Genomic DNA, 20,783 nt, shown 5'->3' on the forward strand with positions numbered 1-20,783 from the left:
TTTATTTTTTTTTATTATTCTCATTACAATGTTTTTAATTAATGTAAATTTTAAACGTAATATTTAATTTTAGTATTTTATTATTAATTTGGAAATGTTATTGTAAATTGTTAAATTGTATTTTCTATTTTAAATTGTATTCATTTAGGCCTAATGTATTAATAAATAATAGTGTGGTAATTATTTGATTAAAAGCAAAACAAACATCTCTGGACAATATTCCAGAGGAAAGCACACAACACCCTGTGATGGCGGGTGCTTTTTTTTTTTTTTTTTAAAAAATCTAAAAAAAAAAAAAAAAAAAAAAAAAAAAAAAAAAAAAAAAAACCTAACCTAACCTAACCTAACCTAACCTAACCAGGGAAAGCCCTTCTGCTGAAAGGGAAAGCCCACCTGCGCGAGTCTCGAAATTTAAAGACAGACATAAAGGATGGGGTTATTACGGCGCTAGAAAGGATGTATGAAATAATAAAAGAGGTGGAGTTTGAACTCACCAATGCCAGGGCTGGTAGTGGAGGGCGTAGTGGGGACCCTATACATCCCCCCCCGCCATCCGATGCTGGTCCCAGCGTAGTTGACGACGCATTGGTGAGAAATCTGGACCTAAGTGAAGGAATGAAAGAAAGTATGAAAGAGATGATGACAAGAATGGAAGAGATGAGAGTAAGCATGCGGGAGAATGAAAATAAAATGGATAAATTGAGCTCGCTTTTGGAGGGCAACATGACTGTCGCCAAAACGGCGAGTTATGCGGGCGTTGTCTCGAGGGGAGTCATAGAGAAACTCCCCGAAGCAAGAGCCCTGCATTCGGTCATGGTGTCATCCAAAGACGAACAAGAGACGGGTGATGAGGTGTTAGAAATGATCAGAAAGACTGTGGATGCAAAGGACGGATGGGTGAAAGTAGAGAGGGTAAGAAAGGTGAAGAACAGGAAGGTGGTCGTCGGCTGTGCGAATGAGGAAGAAAGAATCAAGGTGAAGGAAAGGCTGAGAAAGAATGAGGGATTAGTAGTGGAAGATGTAAAAAATAAGAGCCCTCTACTAGTCTTCAGGGATGTAATGAAATGCGAAGTTGACGATTTCGTCACAGCATTCAGTAATCAAAATGCAAGCATCCTTGAGGGCCTGAAGGGGGAAGAGAGAAAGGTAGAAGTAGCGTACGTGATGAAAGCAAGGAACCACCTCCAGAACCACGTAGTGGCCAGGGTGAGTCCACAGGTATGGAAGAGATGCACGAGTGAAGGATACGCCCATATAGGGCTAAGTAGAGTGAAAGTGATGGATCAAAGTCCGTTAGTGCAGTGCTCGCGCTGTCTTGGGTACGGGCATACGAGACGAATGTGTAGGGAGGAGAAGGAACGATGCAGCCACTGCGCTGGTCCTCACATGAAGACCGAGTGCGACAAGTGGCTGCGGGGAGAAGTGCCTCAATGCATCAACTGCATAAAGGCTAAGAAAGGCAGCGCAGAGCACAGCGCCTTTGACAGAGAGTGTACGGAAAGAAAGAGGTGGGATGCTCTGGCCAGATCGGCGGTAGCGTATTGCTAAGGTTGCCCAAGGTGAGTCCTTCCAGTACCGAATGCTGCAGGCCAATCTCCAGCGGAGCCAAATCGCCACACGGGAGCTACTGCTCGAAGCCACCAAGCGTAAGGCATGCGTAGCATTGCTGCAAGAGCCCTACGTTGGTGGGGCGAAAAGTATGAGGACATACAATGGAGTGAGGATCTTCCAGAGCGAAGGGGAAGGGGGTGGAGCAGTAAAGGCGTGTATTGTAGTACTCGACGACACACTGGATGTCGAACTACATACACGCCTTAGCAGTAACAACATCGTTGTGGCCACTCTCAGAACCAAAGCCTGGGAGATGATTGTAGTGTCCTTCTACTTCGAGCCCGATAAACCAGTGGGGCTCTACCTGGACCATCTTAGACGGATAGGGAGAGAGCTGGGTATCCATAGGATGGTCCTGGGAGGCGATGCGAACGCAAAAAGCCCGTGGTGGGGTGGCGAAGTGGAAGACTCGCGAGGAAGAGATGTGTCTGCTGTACTGGAAGAAATGGGAATGCACATACTCAACACCGGGGACATCCCTACGTTCGATACCATCAGAGGTGGGAAAAGGTACTCTAGCTACGTGGATGTGACAGCGTGCTCCGACGATCTGCTGAACCGAGTGGACAACTGGAGGGTTGAGGAGAGTCTCACGAGCTCGGACCACAACGGCATATCCTTCGGCATCAGACAACATAAATCCACAGGCACGAACATAATACGAACTACACGCATATTTAACACACACAAGGCAAACTGGACTCAGTTTCATGAGAAACTGACCCAGCTGATGTCGGACAGACAATTAACTATACAAGACATAGACACAATACACAGCACACAACAAATAGATGACGCAATAGACAGATACACTGAAGCAATCACACAGACATGCAGAGACACAATGCCGACCAAAAAACACACACAGAAATTCACCTTGTCGTGGTGGAATGATGAGCTCGCGCAGATGAAGAAGCAGGTGGCCACGAGGAGACGCAGGATCCGAAACGCAGCACCTGATCGCAGAGACCGCGTGGTTGGATTGTACCTGGAAGAAAGAGAGATGTATGAAAAGGCAGTGAAAGAAGCGCAAGAGAAGAGTTGGAAGGAGTTTTGCCGGAAACAGGATAGGGAGGGGGTCTGGGAGGGCATCTACAGGGTGCTTAATAGAGCCACAGGGAGAGAGGAGGATCTGCCCCTTTCGAGGGGCGGTGAGACCCTCGATGCCCGGAGCTCGGCAGAACTGTTGGCGGAGACCTTCTACCCCGAGGACCAGGAAAGTGGTGAAAGTGAGGGACATCGTCGGGTGCGCGGGTGTGCGGAGTCCTTGGACACCGAACCACCGGCGGGCCCGGATGACCCTCCTTTCATCATGGAGGAGTTGAAGAGAGCCGTAAGGTCCTTCAACCCCAAGAAGGCCCCCGGGGCGGATGGCCTCACGGCCGACATCTGTCAGCACGCTGTGGATTGTAACCCGGGATGGTTCCTTGCCTTGCTCAACAGATGCCTCTCTGCCGCCTACTTCCCCGCACAGTGGAAGTGGGCGACCGTGGTAATACTGCGAAAGCCGGGCAAGGAATCATATCGGGTACCGAAAGCCTATCGACCGATCGGCCTCTTACCTGTGCTCGGCAAAATCTTCGAAAAGATGCTGGTCGGCCGACTCAGGTTTTACCTGTTGCCCAAAATAAGCCCCCACCAGTATGGCTTTATGCCACAGAGGAGCACCGAGGACGCCCTCTATAGACTAGTGTACCACATCAGAAATATGAGGGAGGAGAAGAAGATTTCTGTTGTGGTATCGCTGGACATAGAGGGAGCCTTCGACAGCGCCTGGTGGCCAGCCATAAAGGTGCGGTTGGCTGAAGTTGGGTGCCCGGGGAACGTGAGGCGGGTGATCAGCAGCTACCTGAGTGAAAGGGGAGTGAAAGTTAGATATGCGGGCGTGGAAGTGAGTAGGGGGACCAGCAAGGGGTGCGTGCAGGGATCCATAGGTGGACCAATCCTGTGGAACCTCTTGCTGGACCCTCTGCTATGGATGTTAGAGGAGATGGGAGTATTCTGTCAGGCGTTCGCCGACGACATTGTGTTGGTCTTTGAGGGTGACACGGCCCTTGAAATTGAAATGGAAGCTAACCGTGTCTTAAATGCAATAGATGAATGGGGAAAGGAAAACAAACTAAAATTTGCACCGCATAAAACTTGTGCCCTCCTTTCCACGAGGAGATTAAAATATGACGTGCCACGGCTCGCTATGGGGAATGTGGAAATAAAATATTTTGACCATATAAAAATATTGGGCCTAACAATAGACAGCGGCCTCACCTTTAACGCCCACGTCGGGGCTGTATGCCAAAAGGCAATAGCCCGGTATAAACTCTTGGCTAAGGCAGCCAGAGTTGGTTGGGGACTTAGCCCAGATATTATTAAGACTATTTATGTAGCTGTTATCGAACCGACTATTATGTATGCATCGGCAGCGTGGGCACCCACCGTGGAAAAGATGGGGGTCCAAAAAAGGCTGAACACCGTACAACGGGGCTTCGCCCAAAAGATCTGCCGAGCATATCGGACCGTCTCCCTGAACTCAGCTATGCTGTTGGCTGGGATACTCCCCCTTGACCTCAGAATTCTCGAAGTCTCGAGACTTTATGGGATCAAGAAGGGGGTGTCGCACCCAGCGTTGGGAGACAGGGAGGTGGAAAGAATGGCTCCGGCGATTGAGGACCCACATCCGGCAGAGCAGGAAGGGCTGGGGTTCGGGCTGGTGGACGAGGACTCGTATTCCGACGTGGCTAATAGCCACGTACATAGGATCTACACGGACGGCAGCAAGATTGAGGGTCGAGTCGGAGCCGCCCTTTCCGTATGGGAGGGGGAGGCCGAGACGAAGGCCGTCAAGCTTGCTTTGCCGCCGTATTGCACCGTCTACCAGGCCGAACTCCTAGCGCTCCAAAGAGCAGTAATTAGAGCCTGCAAGAGTGGAGTGTCGAAGGTCGGCATCTTCAGCGACTCCAGATCGGCCCTCCAGGCAGTCACACTCGGTTCCCTCCACCCCCTTGCTGTGCAAACAAGGGCGGCCCTCCGAAAAGCTGCTTCGCAGAGGCGGGAGGTCGCTCTGTTTTGGATCAAGGCGCACGCAGGGCTAAGGGGGAACGAAAGAGTGGACCAGTTAGCCAAGGAGGCCGCTCTGGGGTCGAAGAAGAAACCCGACTACGATCTGTGTCCTGTTTCATTCGTCAAGCGTATCCTGAGACAGGATACGATCGGGGAATGGGACAGGAGATATGATGTGGGGGAGACGGCTGGAGGCACGAAGCTCTTTTTCCCAAGCGCTGCTGCTGCATACAAAATAGTACGGAAAATAGACATCACACACCACACCACACAAGCACTGACTGGACACGGTGGATTCGCCTTCTACTTGAACAGATTCAAGCTGAAGGAGAATCCATCGTGCCTATGTCAGCCCGGAGTCGACGAGACGGTTTCTCACCTGTTGCTCGAGTGTCCGATTTTTGCAAGAGATAGATATGTTATTGAGCAAAAATTGGGCATCGCGATGACGGGTGAGAATCTGCCCGCGGCCCTGGGGGATGATACGAGAACTGAATTCCTGGAATATTGTAAATACATTGTTGGGATGGTAAACAAAAGAAACTGTGATAAGCTGTGATGTTAGGGTTAAGTTTTATTGTTGTGCCGTGTTAATTTGTATATTTACTTGTATTGGTTTTATTTTTATTGTATTGTTTGAATTGTTAATTTTAAAGTGACTTTTAATTATTGTATTTTATTATTATTTTGAAAATTTTATTGTATATTGTAAATTCGTATTTTAAAATTTAATTGTATTTTAACATTATGTGCCCATATTGTAAATAAAGAAAATTGTGTTTTATCTGATTAAAGAAAATAAATGTCTCTAGACTATACTCTAGAGAAAAAGCAGACAACACCCTGCGATGGCGGGTGCTTTTACAAAAAAAAAAAAAAAAAAAAAAAAAAAAACCTAACCTAACCTAACCTAACCTAACCTAACCTAACCTAACCTAACCTAACCTAACCTAACCTAACCTAACCTAACCTAACCTAACCTAACCTAACCTAACCTAACCTAACCTAACCTAACCTAACCTAACCTAACCTTTTTTTTTTTTTTTTTTTTTTTTTTTATAGTGGAGAATGCATTTAGGCATACCCAGAGCGCTCGGGGAAAGGGCCCTGGGTTATGTCGGACTCACACCGCAGAATGCGGCGACTACCGACTAAACTCCACTGTGTTCCGTCTCTCCGCTATATTGGCAGGGTCGCGGGTATTTGGTGTAACCGCTTCCGTAACCCCGACAGCGGCAGCCTATTTTTTATATAGGCCCATCGCGATTAAGACCTGGCTAGTGTTCGCCAGTTCCTCCTTCCTGGGGGGCGGCGTGAACGGAACACGTCTCACGCCGCCTCACCGCACCGGACGATGGATTATGTCCCCGTTCCACCGTCCGGCACCCAACATTAGGGAAGCAAGTCGCGACCGTGTACAGCGGTCGCGACTCGGCGACTGCGCCCAATAAGACGTTGCCGCCGAATAGGATCCGCGTTGGGATCTCCCTCGCGGACCCGCTCTGCTTCCTCCTTCTGCGACAACACATCTTCACAGAATGTGATAGCCGCGCGCCACGATCTGTCGCTGCCAACCATTGCGCGAGCTATGGAAGGCAGGGAGAGATCAGGGCCGACGACTGCGACTAGGTGAGCACGGGGCTCGGACCACGCGGGGCACACGGCGAGAGTGTGGTCTGCCGTGTCCTCCGGACTGTCACACCAATGGCAAGCCATTTGCGGCTCCCGCCTGGCGACTTTGCACAAGTACCACCCGAAACAGCCGTGTCCGGACAGCACCTGTGTCAGGCGGAAGGTAATTGCCCCATGCCGCCTGTCGCACCACTCGCGTAGGACGGGTCGGATAGCTTCGACCGTCCTCGCTCCTGCGCTGGGCCTCTCGAGCCGGCGTTCCCACTCCCTGAACCGCCGCTCGAGAGCATCAGCCCTCCATTGCTGGACTTGCTCCAGATATGGATTAATTCCATGCGATCTGGACGCGGTGACGCGGCGATAAACGTCCGCCAGCATCTCGGCATCCAGGTCCCACGGGGGCGTCCCAGCCATGACACACGCGGCCTCGAAGGACACTGTGCGATATGCCCTCACGACTCTGAGCGCCATGACCCGCTGCGGTCTACGCAAGTATGGTCTGGTACGGACGCTCAAAGAGTCGGCCCAAATGGGCGCACCATAGAGGGCCATGGAGCGAATGACGCCGGTGTATAGACGACGACACGCACCCCCAGCCCCTCTTAGATTCGGGAGCAGACTTCCAAGTGCCCCGGCCACCCCAACAAGACGGGGGGCGAGGCGACGAAAGTGCTCCACAAATGTCCACCGGCTGTCCAGCACGATGCCCAGGTAGCGCAAAGTGGAACCGACGCCGATGGACGTGCCACCCACCTGGATAGCTGAACCAGCAGCCTGCGCCCTTCGACGGCCGCGAAACAAAATTGCCTCTGACTTGTTCAGAGCGACCTCTAAGCCAAGTCGTCTGATTCGGCGCACAACATCCGCCACACCAGCGGTCGCAATGAGGGCTGCCTCCCTGTACGAGGCCCCGCGTGCAGTTACCAGGGTGTCATCTGCGTAGCAAAGCACGCTGACACCCGGTAGATAAGTGGCACGCAGGACCCAGTCGTAGCCGATGTTCCACAGAAGGGGCCCAAGAACCGAGCCCTGTGGAACACCGCACGTCACTTCCTTTTCTTGCCACCCACGACGCGCGGGGTACGCCACAGCCCTCTCCGATAAGTAGGACTGCAACAAGCGCACCATATACCCGGGCACGTTGTGGTAGCGGAGCGCTTCGATCACGCAACTCCACGGCAGAGTGTTGAATGCGTTGGCGATGTCAAGGGACACCGCCAAAAGAACTCCGCCTTCATTATCTGCATGATCAGCGAGGTTCCGCAATTCAGCAATCGCATCGATAGTGGACCTTCCCCGGCGAAATCCAAATTGGTTCTCGCTTAGGTCCGGCCCCACTCCCTCCAGATGGTCGATGAGGCGAGCTGCGAAGACGCGCTCAAAGAGCTTGCTCACCTCATCGAGCAGCACGATCGGCCTATAAGCCGAGGGCGAGTCGCGCGGGCGTCCCTCTTTCTGCAACAGGACCAAGTTCCCGGTCTTCCACCTACGGGGAAATTGGCCCTGTTGGAGGCATTTTGTGAACAGCTGTTCCACCCTGGGTCCAAGAGATTCTAGCGCCAGCACCCAGGCCCGCCCGGGAACACCGTCAGGGCCGGGGGCGGCATTCTTCGCCTTAAGGCGCTCTACTGCCACAGCGAGCTCGTTGCGAGTGACTGGAGGGACATTTTCGTTGTTGAGCTCCTCCTGCGCAGTCATCGTGGGTGCCATCGGTGGGGGAGAATGTCTTCCCCGACTTGGAAACAAGGACGTCACCACTTGCTCCAGAAATCGTGGCTCGAGACTTTGAGACAAGGGCGGGGCCCAAGGGCGAAGCTTTTGCCTCACCCTCTTATACGGCCGACCCCAAGGTTCGCGGTTCAAACTCTCGAGCATCTCCTCCCATGCACGGGTCTTAGCGCTGCTGATGGCGTGCTGCAGAGACACAATGCAGTCCCTATAGACGGCGTATAACCGCGCTTCCTCCTCTTCGTCACGCCGCCTACGGCGCCTGTGCCTGGTGTACGCCCGCCTCGCAGCCACGCATGAAGCACGCAGCTGGGCAACATCGGCGGACCACCAGTACATTTGGCGCCTACGTGGAACCGACCGCACCCTTCGCATGCTCGCGTCGCACACCTGAGACATAGCTTCGGCAAGCCAAGTGGCCTCCTCCTCTACGTTTTCGCCGTCATTCTGCTGCGACGGGAGCCAAGCCTGCACTAAGGCAGCCTCAATGAGGAGCTCCCTATCGAGGCTACCAAGTGCCCAGCGCGGACGACAATCGCCAGGGGGGAATTGACTGGGAGCCGTCGAGGGCGTGGAGACGCTAAACCGGATATAACGGTGATCCGAGAGCGTCTCCACGTCCAAAAGAACCCTCCAGTCTTGTATACGACGAGCGAGAGGGGGGCTCGCAAACGTGACATCTACAATGGATCCACCCCTCTGCCGAACACACGTTAATTCTGCTCCACGGTTAACAGCCGTCAGTCCCGACGCAACTGCCCAGTCAGCGAGTGTCGAGCCACGTATATCACTTGCCACGCAGCCCCAAGACACCGACTTGGCGTTCAGGTCCCCGGCCAGAAGCACAGATTGAGGTTGTGCGAAGTCTAGCAGATCCCTCAGCTCAACCAAGAACTGCTCGAAATCGGCGAGGCAGCGGTTCGGCGAGAAGTACGCCCCCACAACGGTGAAGCCATTGACAACCGCCGAGACGCATCCCCGTCGCCTTATGATTTGCTCAAGCTGTGTGTCGCCTTGAGAAACCAGCGCCACCAAGCCGTCCAGATCGCCCACCCAGTTATCCCGGGGGGGCAGATTGTATGGCTCAGACACTACCGCCACGTCAATCTCCCACTCTGCCAGACTCTGATGTAAAAGGTCCTGGGCCCTGGCACAGTGGTTGATGTTGGCCTGTAGGAAACGCAGTGGGGCCATTACTGCGTTTCCATGGCTGCCTCCGTTTGCGGTACCTCATCAGGCACCGGAGCAGAGCGTGATGGCGTTGGAGCGCCATCTTGCTTCCGCATTCCACCTCTTTTAGGCTTCGGGGCCTTACAGGCTGCGCTTCCAAGCCGATGCTCTGCCGGTAGCTTTGCCTCCGTGCATAGGGCGCAGCGAGCGGAGGCGGCATCGCATCCACCAGCTTTATGGCCTGTTTCACTGCAGCGGAAGCAAGTGGCACTCCTGTCCGTCGGCGAGGAGCACGTGGCGCTGACATGGCCCACCTCCAGGCAGCGGTAACAGCGCAGGGGCTTCTGCTCGGTGAGAGAGACTTTCGCCGAAGCCCACCCAACCATTACGCGCCCCGCCTGCGCCAGCTTCTTCGCCGCAGTCACCGGGCAACTAACCCAGGCTGATACAGCACCTCGGGGGCCCGTGCGCAGGCCACCACACTTCACATGCTCCGCGGTACACTCCCCTGCGCGCGATACCGCAGCCGCAATGTCCTCGACTGTGGCCGAGTCATCCAGGCCAGTGATTCGCAAGTCTGCGCACTTGACCGGCCTGGACACCTTAACGTTATCCTCACCGAGGACCTCCCGCAATTTGGCGGCAAGGGAGTCCGCTTCCTTGGTGCTGGAAGCACCGGGGATCTCTAGTATCCTGGCACCAGTGACAGCGCGCTTAAAACGCATTGCACTGATGCCAATTTCGGCGAGGTCTATTCCACGCCGCGCCTCCGTCAAAACACCGGCGTAGGTTACCCCACGCTCCTTCGCACTCGGCTGCAGGGTAAGGACGACAGCCGAGGAATTCGGAGCGTGGAGCTTTCGCGACTTCTTCTTGCGGGACTTAGCCGCAGGCTTCTTCCCTTTCCCCTTATTTTCTTTTCCTCGCTTTCCGACCACAGTCCACTCTCCGTCCTTTGACGGCTGCTGCGGGGGGCCGGATGACGTGGCCAGCGTATCTTTTCTGGGGGGCTTTGAACCCGCCGGATCAGGCTGCACGGGGACCCTTTCCTTCCCCTTCGCTAATTTCTTTTTCCTCTTCTTCGAGGTTGCCTCGATCTCCAAAGCTGGGACCGCCGTCTGCTTCGCGGTTTTCTTAATTGCGGGCCCAGACACCGATCTACCCGGTTGCGATGAAGCCGCAACACCTGCATATGTCCTCACCTTTGATGGAGGGGGCGGTGCGAGGTCATCGGCCATCGCTTGTTCAGCCGCCTTTGCCGCTTTCCTGCTATCTGCCGCCAGCGGAGGTCTTATGCGCTTTTCCGGCAGCAGACGCTCCTCTAGAGCCTCAAATCTCGCGTTAATCATTGCTCCGACCTGGCGCAAGATATCCGAATCTTGGGGCTGAGCAGGCAGCGACGAGCCCTGAGAGGCCTTCACCTCTTGGAGTTCCCTTTTCAGGGAGTCGAGCTCCGCCTGTAGGCGGGAATTGGCTGCCTGCAGCAATCTCGTCTCCTCAGAGACAGTGTGTTTCTCTAATAGAGCTACTGACTGCTCAATGTCATCGTGGGCCAATTTTAAGGCCTTTTTAAAAGTGCCCTTGAGATTTGATGACTTGGTCATCACCTTCACGATTGCAGCCAGGTCATCGGCAATGCGGCGACTGAGAGCCTCGGACGTGTTTGTCTTTGCTGGAATGGGAGGGAGAGGAGCGCTAGCTTGCGCCACTTCAATGCGCTCGGCGCACTCAGCAACCTCCTTCTCGGCCTGCGCCTCCAACTCCCTCTTACGCAACCTCGTCATATCGAATGTGGCCTCGCGCCGAGTGGCGCTTGAACCCGATGGGCGGCCCTTCCCTCTTTTTGAGGTGGTCTTAATAAATGGGGATGTAAAAACCCCTGTGCCATCTTCTTCGTCGGAACCAGAACAGCTGGTGTCCAGCGTCCGCTTCCGCCACAGCCTGTCTTTTCCATCCATTTCTATGATGCTGTTGGCAGAGCTGGAGCTTGAACGCAGCACAGCCCTGCCCCGCCTTGTCTCGACACGCGCCGGAGACATACTTCCGTCAGTGTCTTCCAAATCATAGAAGTTTTCAGTGTCCATAATTGTGTGTTTGCTAGGGTCGTCGTTGATCGGTTCGGAGTTAAAGGACATTTTTGTTCCCACGAGTATGGGGGATATAAAACGTCCATCCGGGCGGTGCCCCCTGCACCCGGATAACCCTTTTACACCATGGAGGTCGGGCGGTATCCATGGGTGTACACAGCTAAAAGCTCACGCTCTCCCGAGCCAAACTGTCCAAGAAGGACAGGAAATCCACGCCGCTGGACTACAACGCGGATTTGAGGGTTTTTGATGAGGTGTCCTTCCTCTCAGGCCAGCCGATTAAGGCAAGCCTCCTGGTCCGTCATAGCTGCTAGACGTGACAACAACACTACGACGGATAACAGGTTGCCCGACGGGAGGCCGAAGCCTCTAACCAGGCGACAGAAAAACCTGCCGCCCAGCCCGCCGCGCCGCGATTGATACAACCGCCATCCATCGCTGCAAAGCAGCCCGTCGTCCAGTAGGACTAAATCGTCCGCAACCACTGGTCGCCATACCTCGCCGCAAAAGCAGCACTGTTCGAAAACAAACCCAGCAATTTCTCTGCAAAGCAGAGATTGCAACGAGGACGTGGTAGCCCTCGAGTTCCTCCACGCTGATTTTGGTCCGCGCCGGCAAGACCACCGGTACCCCCCATATCTGGGAGGCCTCCCCCTATCCGCCACCTGAGGACGCGCCCGATGGGAGACCAGAAACTCCACACGGGAACCTAACCTAACCTAACCTAACCTAACCTAACCTAACCTAACCTAACCTAACCTAACCTAACCTAACCTAACCTAACCTAACCTAACCTAACCTAACCTAACCTAACCTAACCTAACCTAACCTAACCTAACCTAACCTAACCTAACCTAACCTAACCTAACCTACCGCAAGCACAATTATGTACGTAATATTCATTTCTATCCGCACTGCGATGCGGCTACCGCAGACCGCACAGTGCGCATAGAAATGAATATTACGTACATAATTGTGCTTGCGGTCAGCCGGACGGCTACCCGCAATGCGGCTACCCGCATAGTGCGTATACGCTCTAAGAGTTAGGTTAGTTTTGGTTAGGTTTCTACAAAAGTTAGTTTAGTGTACGTGAGGTTGCTCAAAAAGTTAGGTTAGTGTAGGTTAGGTTTCTATAATAGTTAGGTTAGGTTAGGTTAGGTTAGGTTAGGTTAGGTTAGTTTAGTGTACGTGAGGTTGCTCAAAAAGTTAGGTTAGTTTTGGTTAGGTTTCTACAAAAGTTAGGTTAGTTTAGGTGAGGTTGCTGAAAAAGCTAGGTTAGTTTAGGTAAGGTTAATGTCAAAGTTAGGTTAGTTTATGTTAGGTTAATGGCAAAGTTAGGTTAGTTTGGGTTAGGTTTCTTTAAAAGTTAGGTTAGGTTAGGTTAGGTTAGGTTAGGTTAGTTTAGTGTACGTGAGGTTGCTCAAAAAGTTAGGTTAGTGTAGGTTAGGTTTCTATAATAGTTAGGTTAGTTTTGGTTAGGTTTCTACAAAAGTTAGGTTAGTTTAGGTGAGGTTGCTGAAAAAGCTAGGTTAGTTAAGGTTAGGTTAATGTCAAAGTTAGGTTAGTTTATGTTAGGTTAATGGCAAAGTTAGGTTAGTTTGGGTTAGGTTTCTTTAAAAGTTAGGTTAGGTTAGCTTAGGTTTCTGTAATAGTTAGGTTAGTTTAGGTTAGGTTAATGTCAAAGTTAGGTTAGTTTAGGTTAGGTTAATGTCAAAGTGAGGTTAGTTTATGTTAGGTTAATGTCAAAGTTAGGTTAGTTTGGGTTAGGTTTCTTTAAAGGTTGGGTTAGGTTAGGTTTCTGTAATAGTTAGATTAGTTTAGGTTTGGTTAATGTCAAAGTTAGGTTAGTTTAGGTTAGGTTAATGTCAAAGTTAGGTTAGTTTAGGTTAGGTTAATGGCAAAGTTAGGTTAGGTTTCTGCCCTGGGTAGGCCTCTTTAACAACTTTAAAAAAAAAAAAAAAAAAAAAAACAGCAACTTAAAATATTTCTGTAGCCTTTTGTAGAAGTCTAAATTCAAAAATTTTTAAATATTCTTCTTCAGTTATCATTTTGCTATTAGAAAAAAAATTAAAAAAAAATAGGTATAAAATTGTGCAAACCGAGTTGATGTGCCTAAGAGATGTGGACTGGGAGGGTGGGTGGGCGCTGCGTTTCGTTTTTCACCGATTTCTCCTAAACCGCGGGGCGGATTTTTGCAAATTTGGTATCAAATGAAAAGAATTTTTGGGCCGCATCCCTGGACACCAAATTGAATGGGGTGCATAGCCCAGTTCAATAGATATGAGAGGTGGCTCCCAACGTGATTTTCCTCATTTTCTCCTAAACAGGTAAGCAAATCCTCATGAAATTATTATCAAATGATAGATCTCGCTATTGCGCATCCGTAGACACCAAAATCAATAATATTCATTAACTGGTTAATTAATTATTAGAGGGAGAGATTTAGCGCTTTTGGAAGTGATTTTCCCCTACTCCACCTCAGCGGATGGATAAATTTTCACAAAATTAGTTTCAAATAAAAGTTCTTATTGATGCGCATCTATACATACCAAATCTAATGAAATTGATCAAACGGTTAATAAAATATTTATGAGATAAGATTTTTACGCTAATCCGCACTATAAAACTCGGTTGAACAATAATTATTATGTAGTTATTTTGTTATTTACTTTTATTTTTATTTAAGACACTCTGTCTAACACCGTCTTTGAAGTATTTAGGGTAAAAACAACAAAAACTTCACGTACACAAATAAAATAAAATAAAATTATGCTGTTTTAAAATTGTTATTATATGTAGTTAAATGTATTAAATTATAATATAGAAATGTAAAAAAAAATAAGCTGTAACTACCTTTTATAACTACTATCCTCCGAAAGCTGTAATTTACAAGAATAAAGAACAATAATAATTAATTTTTACATATTGATATCTTAATTGTTTTCGAATATAAAAAAAATACACTATAAATCCACACAATACATCTAAATAGGGTATATAAATTATAATATGATCTGATGTCGATAATTAGCAGATAAACTAAAAAAAAATAATTAGCATGCCCACCCGGGCTCGAACCCCGGACCTTTTGGGTGGACTTTAATCGCAGAGTGCTGCTGCGTTTATTAAAGTTTTTCATCCATCGCATAGATGGCCTTGTTTCCAAATATAAACATTTTCATTATATCTATCGATAATCATAATAATACGCATAAAAAGATAAAAATTTATTTAATGTAGACTTTATTTTAATCATCATTTCTATAGTACCGTCCTAAAAATGACTAAATGGAGTGTTCACGACAGATCGTTCGATATAATAAATATTACTTGAGAAAGGTGATAATAGATGGCGGTAATTTATTTTTATTATTTCTGCATCGCACTATAATTATTTTTTCTCGAGTCCATATATTGAAGGGCCAGTATAACTCCGAAAATAGGTTGCGGAGGAGTCTAGGTGATAGGTTGACTACCGGTCTCTTGTCGTTTGTTCTTGGTCGTTTGGTCTCTCGTTCTCAGCGTTCTGCTCGCTGATCAATAAATAATTAATTAATTGATTAATTAAAATCAATTAATTAATTGAATAATTTGGTAATTCAGATATAAATAATTTATTTGTTTATTTCTGAATTATGAAATTTTAAAAGTTGCGATTGCAACCCCGGATGTAAATAAACACATCCTAAAGTCATGCCGCCGCCGAGCGTGCCGCCGCTGCCGCAGCGACGCGCGACTCGTCCGCGCGCACTGGGCCGCAGGGTCTATAGTCGGTCGGTTGCCGCACTTGAAATGGGCCTGGACGCCATTGCCGCTTCCGGCCAGGCCGCAATTGTGGCCCGTTCAACTGCAACCGGCCGGCTTCCTGTGTTGGTGTCGGAACCTCAGTCAGGAGCTGGCGATGAATCGTTCCTGGCGAGTCCACTGACGTTATCGCCGGCCCGATCCACCGAATCTATCACATCAAGTGCTCGCTCGATCACACCGAGTCGTCGACAGGCCCCGGCATGCGACGCCACTCTAATGCCGGGCACTTCGAAGCGCGCCGCACAGGCACCACTGCCGCGCACCCCGCGCTTCCCCGCCCCTTTACCGGGTATTCCGGTGGGACGCTTTCCCTCCCCTCCACATAGAGTAGGAGAGAAAGCCATCACAGCATCCTCGTCTCCGCCTACGCTGAATATGCCGATGATGTCACCGGGTTCTCCTATGGAGACCGGGACAACTGGCCCCTCATACGCGGCCATGGCCGCGTCTCCTAAATCTCCAGCGCCCACACCCTCCACCTCCTCCGCCGTCGTTGCGCCCGCCGCGACCAGCAAGACTATGACTGCGACCGATACTGCTGCTTCTGTTTCCCCCTCTGCTGCTGCCGGCACTGCAAACGCCGCGCCACCTACCAAACAGCCCAACCGCTACCCCCCTCTTATAGTGGAGACACTGCCCGACTGGCCGACCCACTTTAGGGAGCTAAAAAAGGTCCTCGGGCACACTCCTAACGGACGTCCATTTGGAAAGGGTGTCCGTTTTATACCAAAGACAGACCAGGAGTTCCGACTCATCCAGCGCTATCTTACGCAGCTGGAGAGCAGCACCGGAATCTCTTGGTTCTGCTACTCGCTGCCCGCTGAGAGAAGCGTGAAAGTAGCGATCCGTGGTCTGCCGGCTAACACAGAACCGGCACTAGTGGAGACAGAGCTGCGCGAGCTCGGGTTTATTCCGGAACACGTGCGTGCAATCCCTGCTCGTCCAGGTAGGCCGGGCTGTCTGATGTTCGCGCAACTGCAGCGGACTCCAGACCTCATCCCAGGCATTTATGAGGTGAGCGAACTGCTCTGTATGCCTGGGATCACAATTGAGGCATGGCGCGGCAGAAAGGGGCCAGCGCAATGCCATCGATGCCAGCAATTCAGGCATTCCTCCCAAAATTGCCACCGGCCAATAGCCTGTGTGCGTTGCGGTGACAACCACCCGGCAAAGGAATGCCAGCGTCCGCGCGAGGAACCACCAACGTGCGCCAACTGCGGCGGCGCCCACACGGCTAATAACGCGACCTGTCCGATATTCCGGAAGGAGACGCGCAACCGCCGAGCGGGCACCGTCGCACGCACTGCTACAAATGCGCGCGCGCCCACAACTGAAGCCGATGCACCTGGCTCGCTCATGGCTGCTGCCAACCAGCCAGGTCCGACAACTAAACGCCGCCGTAAGCGTGGCAAACGCACCCAAACGCGGCCGACAGCAGCACAGCCTGCGGCGCCACATTCGGCAGCGCCAACCACTGCTCCACCTACTGTTCTGCCGGTAGCATCTACCTCTAGGCCGCGCTCTGCACCACCAGTTGCGCCGCAGCCTACGCAGCGTAGCAAGAAGTCCAAGCCCTCCGTGGTCGCCGCCCCCATACAGGGGACGAAGGCGAAGCGTGTGATGCCGCTGGACCCCAGACTGACTAAGGTTATCAGCACTCTTAATCAGGTGCTGGTGGCTATCCAAGAACAGCGTGACCCAATACCGCTGATCTTGGGCTGCATCGCGGAGCTCTGCACCTCTCATGTCTGAGCTCCGCATCGCATTTTGGAACGCCGACGGGCTCTCAGCGCAAAAAGCCCGTCTCTTCAAAACCTTGCTCTGTCAACGTCAAGTGGATATCGGCCTGGTTAACGAAACACACCTCCGACCGGTAGACAAGTTGAAGGTTTCCGGATACTATGTCTATCGGGAGGACCACACCTCGCCGATCGGGACTGCTTACAGGGGATTAGCAGTCCTGGTCCGTCGGAATGTCATTCACCAACTACTTCCAGTACCTCAGTTACAGTCGTCGTACGCCCTCGGCGTAGAAATCTGTGTAGACCGCCAGCCCACTCGTGTGTTCGCCTTTTACAAGCCGCCGCAGAATCGACTCGCAGTGGCTGATGTCCGAACCTTGCTGGACTCGCCGCTGCCCACGATCCTCGCTGGCGACTTTAATGCGAAACACACGGCGTGGAACTCCAACACCGTAAGCCCGGACGGCAGACGCCTCCTGGACGACGCAGACCGCCACGGCTACGAAGTGCTAGGACCAGAGGTCCCAACGCACTACCCGTACTGTGCAGCCCACACTCCGGACGTCATCGACATAGCAGTTGCTCGTGGCCTCGTCGCCGCACCGTCGCTTGACGTCCTGGATGACCACCTCATTTCAGACCACCAGGCCGTCCTCATGACGCTGACACTGTCTCCGATGACAACATCAATGCCTTCTCCGAAACATCGCCAGGACTGGAGAATCTTCGCCGAACACATGGCTGAACATTCTCCGTCCTTTAGAGTCGAGAGCCCTGCAGACGTCGACCGACTCGCCACGGACTTCAGCGCAGTCTTGTCCAATGCGCTTCGCGAGTCCAGACTCGACGCTGCATCCACTCGCAAGAAACCCCAGCTCCCTGCCTACATACAAGCGATGTTAGAGGAGAAGAGGAAGCTGCGAAGACTATGGCAAAATCTGCGGTGCCCGACCATGAAGACGCGGCTGAACGCTCTGGCAGCCAAGATTTCAGACGCACTGGAAACGGTAGCAATCGAATCTTGGCACACCGCCATCGAGCGAGCCGGCGATGACTGGTCCGGCATGCACCGCCTTTGCCGCCAGCTCTCCAGGAAGCCCCCTCCGATTAGACCCCTCATGGCCGGTGACGGAACCCCACGTTACCGCGCCGAGGATCGAGCGGAGATTTTTGCAGACTTCCTGGAGACGCAGTTTACGCCTAATCCGACCGCGAATGTGCAGCACGTAGAGACCATCGAGCGACAGGTGAAGGATTACTTCGAACCGCCGATACCACCGACAGAAGACCCCGTCGTGTTCTCTCCTGGACGAGTCCAAAGGATGATTCGACGAACTAAACTACGCAAAGCCCCCGGCCCGGACCGAGTCACCAATGAAGCCCTGCGTCACCTTCCTCCGCGAGCCATCGCGACGCTGACGCGGCTCTTTAACGGAATCCTCCGTACCGGGCACTTTCCATCTCCGTGGAAGCTCGGCCGAGTCATCCTACTTCCCAAACAAGGTAAAAATATCTTGCTACCCGAGAGCTACCGTCCCATCACCCTTCTGTCGTCAACCTCGAAAGTCTTCGAGAAGCTACTGCTGCTGCACATGACGCCCCACCTTCAGCCACGCGACGAACAGTTCGGTTTCCGCGCCGAACACTCCACCACTCTACAAGTGGCGAGAGTACTGCACCACCTCGCTGCCGCCTACAACAAGCGAGAACAATCGGTTGCAGTACTCCTCGATATGGAGAAAGCGTTCGACCGCGTATGGCACACCGGACTCATCTACAAGCTGTCCACGTCTACTACTCCGCGTCGAGTAGTTAAGACTGTGGCCACCTTCCTGCAAGACAGACGTTTTCAAGTGGCGGTTGAAAATGCTCTGTCCACAGAGCGCCCCATCCGAGCCGGTGTGCCCCAGGGAAGCTGCCTGTCGCCCGTCTGCTATAGCAGATACACGGACGACATCCCAGTCGCTGGCGGAGCCATCCTAGCGTTGTATGCCGACGACGCTGCGTTTATTACCACCTCGCTGAACGCCAAGCATGCATCGGTAAAGATGCAGCGAGCACTGGATGCACTTCCCTCATGGCTGGAGGACTGGAGACTCAAGGTCAACGTGGGGAAAACTCAGGCGATTTCCATCGGACGGGCGCGCCTTCTGCCGCCCCCGGTGTCTCTCATGGGCGAGAACGTCGAATGGTCACCGACGGCCAAGTACCTTGGTGTGACCATTGACAAGACACTCTCGATGCGGCCCCATGTGAAGAACGTGGTTGCCCAGACGCGCGCCGTGCGGAACATACTCCGCCCCATGCTGGCGTCTCACCTGCCTCTCCGTACGAAGCTGTGCATTTACAAAGCCTACGTTCGCACGCGACTCACCTATGCGGCCCCTGCGTGGTTCGCGCTGACCAATGAGACGGACCGCAAGTCGCTGCGAGCGCAGCAGTCGCTAGCGCTCCGCACCATCTCCGGAGCACCACGCTTCGTACGGAATCAGGTCATCTCCAGGGACCTGCGCATGGAGAGCCTGGACGACTTCGTTCGTCGCCTGAGTTCCTCTATGTTCGCGCGCGCCGACGGAGCGCGATCCCAGCATTTGCAGGGCATCGCGCCATACCATCGGAGACCGCCGGACATAAGAGGCCTACCACGTGACCTAGTCTCCTAGGACACGACCGCTTCCTCGCCGCTGGCTGATGGGCGCCCCCCGGCACCTTGCCGGCGGGCTCGACCTCGCTAAGTGGCGGGTGGCTTCACCCACGGACATTCCTCCCTGCAGCAGCTAGCAGATCGCCCGCGATACCACGCGGGCTCGATCGCACTGCAGCAGGACACCTCCCGGACACGACACCTCGGACCATTAGGTCCCACCCAGTGCCCCGCCTGTAGTTGCAGGCGGCGTTGCCACCACTGAAAGGGGCCGTCGCCCCGAACAGTTACCCCGAGGCCTGTGAAGGCCTGCGTGGAAGACCCCGCGACTCCGAAAATAAAAGTTAGGTTGGTTCTTTGGTTCATTGGCTCTTTGGTTTGGTGATTGGACTTTGGTTTCTGGTTCTTTGGTCTTTGCCCTTTGGTTCTTTGGTTTCGTTGTTACTTGTTCTGGGTTGATTGGTCTAAATTTAAAATGTCGTTGCCTACTTGTTAGGGTTCCGTAGCCAAAATGGCAAAAACGGAACCCTTATAGTTTCGTCATGTCCGTCTGTCCGTCTGTCCGTCTGTCCGTCTGTCACAGCCGATTTACTCGGAAACTATAAGTACTACAGTGATGAAATTTGATGGGAATATGTGTTGTATGAACCGCTACAAAAATATGACACTAAATAGTAAAAAAAAGAATTGGGGGTGGGGCCCCCCATACATGTAACTGAGGGATGAAATTTTTTTTTTCGATGTACATACCCGTGTGGGGTATCAATGGAAAGGTCTTTTAAAATGATATAAAGTTTTCTAAAAAACATTTTTCTTAAAGTGAACGGTTTTTGAGATATCAGCTCTCAAAGTCGTAAAAAGTATGTCCCCCCCCTCTATTTTTATAACTACGGGGTATAAAATTCTAAAAAAAATAGAGGTGATGCATGCTAATTAACTCTTTCAACGATTTTTGGTTTGATCAAAGTATCTCTTATAGTTTTTGAGATAGGTTGATTTAACTGTAATTTATTATATTTGCTGCTACGGAACCCTTTGTGCGCGAGCCCGACTCGCACTTGGCCGGTTTTTCTTTTTAAATTAGACATGCGCAAAACAGTACGTCAAATAGTAATGCAACATCACGCATCTCTTCCACGGAAGTGATATTACTCCGTAACATCACACATTACCCGATCGATTTTTAATGAAATGATGACCGAGTAATATTTAAGGTGATATGTGAAGTATTACAGATCATATTGAAAAATAGCAATAATAACTGCAATACTTATTAGTTATTACGTATCGTAAAATTACAATTTA

The 20,783-nt window shown here is 51.7% G+C and overlaps 1 protein-coding gene across 1 annotated transcript; it reads left to right on the plus strand.

Annotated features, from left to right (window-relative positions):
* Window positions 1–14,974: 14,974 nt before the first annotated feature.
* Window positions 14,975–16,844, plus strand: LOC149479686 (uncharacterized). Its single transcript, XM_089707340.1, has one exon. It carries the CDS (start codon window positions 14,979–14,981, stop codon window positions 16,842–16,844), a length of 1,866 nt encoding a protein of 621 aa, XP_089563466.1. The 5' UTR covers window positions 14,975–14,978.
* Window positions 16,845–20,783: the final 3,939 nt, after the last annotated feature.

Source organism: Colias philodice, chromosome 19, assembly GCF_061535455.1.
Source record: "Colias philodice isolate Cphi_HAF_F1 chromosome 19, ilColPhil1 Martin Lab GWU primary, whole genome shotgun sequence".
Lineage (NCBI taxonomy): Eukaryota > Metazoa > Arthropoda > Insecta > Lepidoptera > Pieridae > Colias > Colias philodice.